We start from the raw sequence: 9021 nt of genomic DNA, 5'->3' as shown, positions 1-9021 counted from the left end.
AACAAAGAGATAGTAAATTTGCAGAACAAAGAGAGAGTGATACCTTAGTACAAAGAGCCCTTAGTGTTCTCCCCTCTAACCCCCTCCTTCTTACACCGGGGAGACAGGGAGCTGGGTTTTTCTAACAGCACTATTGATAATGCATTTTTAATAATATTTCTAACAACCAGATGTCCTTCCCTTGCCCTCTGGAAATACTCCTTTGGTGTGTGTGTACATTGGGAGGGGGGGGTGTTGCCATCTTAGAATCAGAAAAAACCCAAAATATACAGTAGAAGTCAGACACGTGTGACATATTTTAAGTGTATTACAAAAAATATTTATGCCACAATTTGTGTTTGCCTATTGCATATAGAGGTGATTGCATAATAATGCAAAAATAAATTCTTAGTCTTGTATATTGTGTGTGGGGAGGTGGTTGGGGGGTGTATGTGTGTGGGGGGTTGTGTGTGTATGGTGGGGTGTGGGGGGATTGTGAGGGAGTGTGGCAGTGTGTGTGTGGGTCCATAGGGTATATCGGGGGCGTGTATATGTGGGGGGTTTTGGGGTCAGGGTGTGGGTGTGTGGCATTTGTGGGATGTAAGGAAGGGTGGGGGATTCCCCCTCCCACTCCACCCATGGTGCAGCAGCAGGTGGGGGCGCTGGTGCCTGTCAGTGCATGGTTCTGGCCAGCACTACACATAGGGGTGAGAAGTGCAGCCCCGCTGGGTCACCTCTTATCAACAATGCTTCCTGCCATGTATGCACAGCTCCTACAGTTGCGTGCCACCAGAGTCCCTGTTCCAGTTCAGGCAGAGTGGGGATTTAAGAACTGCTAGACAATATGGTTAAATAGGATTTAGGACAGGCTTGTAGGAAGAGTCTTGTGCTCAATCATCTTTTGTGAGAGGCCAAATCCAATAGGCATTCCCTGAATTGTAGAGTAAATGGGCTAGTGTGGAGCACCATGGTAACATGGCTAAATCAGGTAGCTTTTCAGTGCAGACCCTCAGCCTAGGGATACATGAATGTTATCTCTTTTTTCCCTGAGTTGCCACAGTTGGCTTTCATTTACTGAGGGATAAGAATAGGTATGCTAGGGAGTCTGGGCAGTGTAGTTAAGGTTGCCAAATATGGGGATGTAATTTAAGCCCTACTCTGGACTTTTACCACTATCAGCAGACCCAACTGTAAATGGGTTCTTGCTCACTAAGTTGGGGAGACGAGGTGGCAGAAACTATATGCTCCCATGGTTGCTGTTGGCTACAGAAGCTGGCCTCACTCACAATAGTGCAATGGACTGTAACTTGGGAGGACCCTTGACTTGAAGAATGTATATATAGGCAGATACCCTGGAAAGTCTGCATTACTGCCTCGTAATTTGTTTGTGTGCCTAGGTCCTTAGGCTCCTACATCAGTCATCTACAGTGCCGAGGGCTAGATTTACAAGGGGAATTTAGGGGGAACTCAGCACTGCAATTGCTAACTCTTGGGTATCTCACCACCAGTTAAGGAGTGACTTGATCACAGTCTATAAGTAGCTATGTGGGGAGAAAAACCTTTAATAATAAAGCCTGAGGAAAAACATTACTTGTCACAGGTGTGGCTGGAATCTGTGAGCATTTGGCAGACTTTGAAGTATTGATCTCTGTGAATGAGCAGATCAAGGAGAAAGTAGCACAGTAGCTGGCAGTGAACTGGAACAGTGATGCCAAAGCCTTTTATCAGCAGCTTCCCAGTGTACCTTGTGGGCTTTATATGACTACCATAAATAAGGATTTCCCCTTTCAAAATGGAATTATAGGTTTGAGATGGAGCCTCAAGAGTCATCTGGTCCAACCCTCTGCACTGATTTAAAGTTCTCTATTGCTAAAAATACATGGGGAAGGAGATGGAGGACATAAAAAGGGCATGGAAAAGTTAGGGAGGGTCCAGAGGCAGGTGACAAAAATGTTAACGGGCTTGGAAGGCAAGTTAGACAAAGCAAGGTTGAAGGAAATAGGCATGTTCAGCTTGCAGAAAAGGTACCAAAGAGGGGACATAATAGCAGTCTTCAAATATCTGAAGGGTTGCCATAAAGAAGAGGAAGAACACCTTTTTTCTCACTGCAGAGAGCAGGACAAAGGCCAGTGGCTTCAAGCTGCAGCAAAGTAAGTTTAGATAGGACATTAGGAAAAACTTCTTCACTGTTAGAACAGCAAGGCAGTAGAATAGACTGCCTAGGAGAGTTGTGAAATCTCCATTATTGGGTGTGTTCAAGGAAGAGGCTGGACAAGCATTTGACAGTGACGATCTAGAACAGAGGATCTCAACCTCCAGCCCGTGGGCCAAATGCAGCCCATGGAACCATTGTACCTGACCCACAGGACTCCCCACAGGTCACGAAATTTGGCAGCAGGGAAATTGGGTGGCCATTAATATGGCCACTCTTCCTTCTGCCAAATTCCCAAATCCTAAGCCCTGTGCACCCAGTTGGAGCCAGGCTGTGCCCCCTTCCTCTTGCAGAGTGGTGCTGGGATTAGGCCATGCCCCATCTCCCCCCACAAGGCTGGGCCACATTCCCTTTATCCATGCAGGGCTGGGATGGAGTTGGTCTATACCACCCCCGCTCACGTGGGGACAAGTCTTGTCCTTCCCTTCCCCCCCTCTGTGAGGCTGGGTGAAGCCCCTTTCCCCTACTGGGAATGGTTGGCTGGATGGTGGAGCTGCACCAGCCCCAGGTGCTAGATCGAAACCACCATCCAGCCCACAATCAGGCAAGACACTGCTCATCTGAGCAAAAAGGTTGAACACTACTGATCTAGGAGGAACTTTGCCTGCCTATGCTCTACTGTAGGTATTTCCCATACTTCTGGGCCTTGCTGGTTGCCACATGAGGCTTGGAAGGAATTTTTCCCCTTCCTGCTGCTACATCATGGTTTTTGTTTACCTTCCTCAGAAGCATTGGGTGTTGGCTTTCATGTTCTCTCACAAGGAACTGAAAAAAGTTAGAAATTGTAGAGTTATTTTCAGAGAGTGCCTTACCAGAGCGCACAAGCCACTTATTGTGAAAATGCAACTACAGACATGGGTGAGTTGCAGAGCAAAGCAAGCTATCACAAAAATCAAATGGCAGAAACTGAAAGCAGGAAATGCAGTTTCAACCCCTCTTTGGGTAATGGAGGCCTAGAACTTGGGTCTTCTCTTGTCTGGGCAAGTGTCCACATGGGTAACTGGTGCCTCCCGAGTCTGGAGGGGTCACCAGATTGCCGATGGGCTGCGCCCACCACCAGACAAGATTACTGCTGCCGCAGCCTGAGCCTCCTCTCATCCAGCACAGATCCAGGGACTCGCACCCCCAGGAGGAGTTTGGCACAGCTCATCAGCCCTCCCGGGAGTGCAAGCCCCTGGTCTGCACCCCAGATGAGAGGAAACTCAAGCTGCTTTTCCCATCTGGGACCAGTGCTGCACATGGGCTGCACCCAACACTGGACAACATTGCTACTGCCACATCCTGAGCCTCCCCTCATGTGGCACAGATCCAGGGGCTTGCAAACTCAGAAGGAGTCCAGCACAGCCTGGCAGCCCTCCTGGGGGTGTGAGCCCCCCGATCGGTGCCTTTGATGAGAGGAAGATCAGGCTGCTTCTCCCACCTGGGTCCAGCTCTGGACGCAGGCTGCGCCCACCACTGAACAACAGTGCTGCTGCTGCAGCCTGAGCCGCTCATCTGGTGCAGATCTGGGGGCTTGCAAACTCGGGAGGAGTCCAGCACAGCCTGGCAGCCCTCCTGGGGGTACAAGCCCCCAGATCTGCGTTCCGGATGAGAGGAAGCTCAGGCTGCTTCTCCCACCAGACTGGCACCCTCCACTCGCATCCCTGCTTGGCTACAGCCCCCTTTTTGGCCTGCACCTGACTCCAGCCTCCCCTCATTCAGCCCATGGCTGGCTCCAGCCCTCCTGGTCAGCCTGCAGTCAGCCCCACCCCCACTCCCCTGCATGCCTCCTGCCCGGCTCCAGCCCCCACTGCATGCTTCCCGGCGGGCTGCAGCCCCACCATGCGCTCTGCCCAGCTTGGCCCTGCTGCATGCCCCCTGCCCAGCTGCAGCCCTCCTGTGCACTCCCCGCCCCATGCACCCCCTGCCCAGTTCCAGCCCCCCTGCAGCTTATCAGCAACAGCAGCCATGCTCTTGGCCTTGTGGCACAGCCCCCCTGCACAGGAGGGGCAGTGTGACTTGGCCCCAGCCGCCAGGTAACCGTGTAGTCTTTGCCACAGTGTGCTGCTGCAGCCCAGCTTGGTGCAGCACGGCGTGGGGCTGTGTGCTTTTGGGCAGCTCTGGGCTCTCAATCAGGGCTGCACACCACTTGTGGGGATCACGAGTCACGCTGGCCCGAGTCCTGCATGCAGGAGCCTTCTGTACATGCAGGACCCAGGCCAGTGTGGTCAACAGTCTCCACAAGTGGCGCGCAGCCCTGGGTGAGAGCCCGGAGTTGCCCAAAAGCGCATAGCCCCATGCCACACCGTGCCGAGCTAGGCCTCAGCAGCATGCAGTGGCAGAGGCAGTGTGGATACTTGTCGGCTGGGGCTAAGCAGTGCTGCCCCCTGCCGTGCAGGGGGGCTGTGCCACAAGGCGAAGAGTGTGGCTGCTGTTGCTGGTAAGCTCTGGGGGGGCTGAAGCCAGGTGGTGGGGCACGCAGGGGAGCTGGAGCCAGCCATGGGCTGAATGGGGTGGCTGCAGCCAGGCAGGTTCACGCGAGGTGGGGGGAGGGGCTGCAGCTGGGCAGGGAGCATATGGGGGGTCTGAAGCCGGCCATGGGCCGAGTGGGAGTTTCGAGCTAAGAGTGGGGCAAGCAGGGGCTGCTGGGCTGTGCTGGACTCCTCCCAGGAGTGCAGGCCCCTGATCTGCGTGTTGCCAGCCCATGCCCAGCACCAGGAAGCTTGGTGCTGCTCCCACTGCTGACCTGAGGTGGCAGTGGCAGCATCCTGTCATCTGGCATGCAGCTCGGGGGCCCGCATCCCTGGGAGGAGTCTGGCACAGCCCAGCTGCCCTCCCAGGGGTGCGGGTGGGCCCCCGATCTGCACACCAGATGACAAGAGGCTGCTGCTGCTGGCTGGGACTGGCACTGGGTGCAGCCCATGCCAAGCGCTGGGAAGATTAGTGCTACTGCTAGCCCCAGCAGGCAGTGACAGCACAGGCTCCCAGATCTGCATGCTGGATGACAGGACACTGCTGCTGCTGCCTTGGGCCAGCGGCAGTAGCAGTCCTTCCGGTGCTGCATGCAGGCTAAGCGCAGTGCTGGTCCCAGGCGGCAGCAGCAGCCTCTTGTCATCTGGCACTCAGAGCCCCACAGCCCTCCCAGGGGTGCAGGCCCCCAGATCTGCGCACAGGATGACAGCATGTTGTCACTGCCAACGCCAGCACCAGTCTTCCCGGCTGCTGGCATGGGCTGCACCCAGCACCAGGCCCAGGCAGCAGCAGCAGCCTCCTGTCATGTGAAACGCAGCCCTCCCAGGGGTGCAGCCGGGCCCCCAATCTGTGTGCTGGGTGACAGGAGGCTCCTGCTGTGGGCTGGGACCAGCTTGGTGCAGTCCATGCTGAGTGCTGGGAAAACTGCTGCTTTCGCTGGCCCCAGCCAGCAGCCACAGCATGCTGTCATCCGTGCACAGATCCGGGTGCCTGCACTCCCAGGAGGGCTGCAGGGCTGTGCCAGACTCCTCCTTGGGGGCGCGGCCCCTGGATCTGCATGCTGGATGACAGGAGGCTGCTGCTGCCACCTGGGACTGGTGCTGAAGCCAAGTAAGCCTGCTTCGAAACTTGAAATGTTTTGAAACTTCCAAAACATTTTGAGCGCCCTTGTTTCATTCTGAAGCTGTTTTGAAGGCTTTTATTTCATTTTGATTTTGCTGTTTTGAGCTTGAAATGCATTGAAACACCTTCAAAATGAAACACCCAGAGAAATTTTGCACAGCCCTACTTGACATATACCATGCTACAACAGTTTTTCCTGTATCCCAACATAGGCATTACAAATACGTAATTCCATATATTACACATACTATTTTTTGATCCAGAATTCCCTATCCTATCATAATAATCCTTCCACAGGTTTATCAAGTTCAGTCTTAAAGTGATTCAGGCTCCTTGCCCCCACGACTTTGCTTGGAAGACCATTCCAAAACTTCGCTCTTTGCTCTTAGAAATCATTTAAGTTCCAATCTACATTTATCTGTATTCAGTTTGCGGCCACTTGATCTTGTGCTGGTATTGTTTTGCAGCCCAAGAAAGTGTTTAGCTTTCCACATATACTACAAATGCATTTGTAATGAGTTACCATAACCAGTAGGCCTGTGCGAGTCAGCAGCGATCGAGTCTGGAGCTCCAGACAGGGTTTCCACCTGATTCTGGCCAAAGCAGCTCCTAAGCTTCAGAGCCGCCTCAGAGATCTGGCCATAGGATATAATGGGGGAATCAATGAAATATCTATAACTTTGTTGTTTTTTGTCCAATTTGGATGAAACTTGCAGGGATGATAGCCTATGCTGAGAGCATAAAACTTGCCTAGTTTCAAGAAGCTTGGTGCTGGGATTTGGGGGGAACTGTACCCCATATTCTTGAAAGCAAAACTCCTGTCACATCTACATGTTACACCACAGGGGGGTCAAAACTGCAGGGGTGGTAGCTCTTACTGATGCCACAAAGCCTGCTAAGTTTCAAGGAGATCAGTGCAGGAGTTTGGGGGGAACTGCATCTCAAGCTGCAGACAAGCGAAACTCGTGACATGGGTGACACTGTGTGTGTTAAGGCGCAATGGGGTGACAGCTGCAGAGATGGTGGCCCCTTCTGAGGCCATGAAGCCTGCCAGCTACCACCCCTGCAGTTTTGACACCCCTGTGTTGTAACGCCTAGATGTGACATCAGTTTTGCTTTCATGAATTTGGGGTGCAGTTCCCCCCAAAGCCTTGCACCAACATTCTTGAAACTTGGCAGGCTTCATGCTCTCTGTGGAATCTACTGCCTCTGAAAATTTCATCCAAATCGGACAAAAAACAACAAAGTTATAGATATTTTATTGTTTCCCCCTTATACCCTACGGCGGGATCTCCAAGGCGTCTCCGAAGCGCTTCGGGAGCACCGAACCGCTTCGGGAAGCCTAATGAGGCCAGTGCTTCCATCCGGACATGCTGCTTCGGACCCCAAACGTCCAAAGCTTCTCTGAATCCAAAGCTCTGTCCGAAGTCTTGCACAGCCCTAATAACCAGTCTGTTTGTTAAGTTAATAAGCCAAGCACTTTAATTTTCTTTCATAAGAAAATGTCTCTGTTCTGTTAACCATCTTCATGGCCATGCTTTACATTTGTTTCAGTTTAAGTTAATCTTTTTGGACTAAATATACATAACCTAATATTTCCCAGGATTGCATTAATTTTTTTTCACAGCTGCATTACACCAGTAGTTAATGGTCACTGGATCAATTTTCAGGGATTTGAACAGAGTGGAACAGAATCTCATTTAGATGCCTAATAGTTGGACTAGACTCTGGTCCATGGTTTGCAGTAGTCTGAAGCCCTGTGTGAGGCTCTCAGCCTCCTGACACTCTTCTGTGAACACACAAGTGCATTAGAAACTCTGGCCTGGTGTTCCATTGATAACTACAAGAAGCCTGTGCATTTTGTGGCATCTAGCCCCCTGGGCTTTTAATTCCTTCCTTTGGTGGGTGGGAACTTACCTACTTAACATTGTTCTCAGGAGTGCTACTTCATTAAAGCCTTCTCTTTTTCTCCTCTTGGCCAGGTGATTGCAATTGTGATGGATATCTTCACAGACATGGAGATACTATGTGACCTGTTAGAAGCTTCCAACAGACGACACATCCCTGTTTACTTGATCCTTGATGAAAAATACTTGAAATATTTTGTGGAAATGTGCAGTAAGATGGCTCTCACTAATGAACATTTCCCAGTAAGTTTGTAACCATTGCTTTAGTTGCTGTGATAAATTGACCTAAATAATATATCCTCTGCTCCCATCTCCACAGAGGTACTGTAGCCACCCACTCCTTTCTGCCCGTTTCTGGGGGAGGGGGAAGCAGAGAATTCTATTGTCCTCAAGACAAAGCTACCGTATTTCCCCAAATCCAAGATGAATTTGAATGTAAGATCACTCCACGATAATTAGATTCCATATGTAGAAGATTATAACAAATATGTATTTTACGTCTTAAATTCATCCCCCATGCCAACTGCTGTGGTAGGGAAAGCAGCAGCAGGATGGCTGTTAGACTGCCCCTTTCTCCCTACCTGGCCCTGCTCCACTTACCCCCTCTCCTCACTGCTGTTTATTCTATGTGGCAGCTCTGGCTCTGGCCTGGGGTATAGAGCACATGGTGGCTCTGGTCCTGGCCAGACAGCAGCAGCGGTAGCAGCTCCAGCCCCAGTTCCAGATCCAGGCTGGAGCTGGGACACAAGAGTTTCTCTGCTGCTGTGCAATCTCCCCTGAGCTCCCCACTGCATTGTGCAGTCTCTCCTGCACTTGTCCCCCTCCCTGACCCAAATACTATGTGGTCTCCCTTGGCCAGGCCAGCACTTCAGCTTCAGTTGCAGCAGCTACTTGCCCTGAGCCATACTCAAATACAAGATGAAGTTTCTTTTTCTTTATGCTGAATGGAGAAAAAAACCCTCATCTTGCAATCAAGTAAATACAGTAGTTAAGCTAAAGGATGGTGTTGGCAGAAGATAAAAAAAGTTCATAAACTGGCCATGAATAAGCTGCAAATGTATAAGTAGGTTCCAAATCATGACAGCAGCGAGGTTCTAGGACAGCCTCGCATTAGAGTAGTGGAAGCATGAAACCTAACTAGATTTATGATGGAGTGCTATAAGTTTATTAAAGCAATTTTATAATATTGTTGCCTGTCATAGCAGTGGATTGGACTCATTGACTCAGGAGTCATCTTCCAGTTCCATGCCCTATGTTCTTCTGATCCCACTATCATTTTATATCAGAGAAAGAAGAAGGCCCAAGTAGATGGGACAGAAATGCTACTGGAAGATCAATCAGGTAGACTTG

General features: G+C 50.9%; 1 protein-coding gene across 1 annotated transcript in view; it reads left to right on the top strand.

Annotated features, from left to right (window-relative positions):
- FAM83C (family with sequence similarity 83 member C) overlaps nt 1-9021 on the top strand; it is a 99479-nt gene that overhangs the window by 3258 nt on the left and 87200 nt on the right. Inside the window, exon 2 of the mRNA XM_019550708.1 lies at nt 7747-7914. Coding sequence (XP_019406253.1) covers nt 7747-7914 — 168 coding nt within the window. The remainder of the gene's footprint in view (nt 1-7746; nt 7915-9021) is intronic.

This window comes from Crocodylus porosus, unplaced genomic scaffold (genome assembly GCF_001723895.1).
Source record: "Crocodylus porosus isolate Cpor-Errol unplaced genomic scaffold, CroPor_comp1, whole genome shotgun sequence".
NCBI classification, from domain to species: Eukaryota; Metazoa; Chordata; order Crocodylia; family Crocodylidae; genus Crocodylus; species Crocodylus porosus.
Note: the sequence above shows the minus strand (reverse complement) of the source record. Positions and strands in the feature narration are given on the sequence as shown.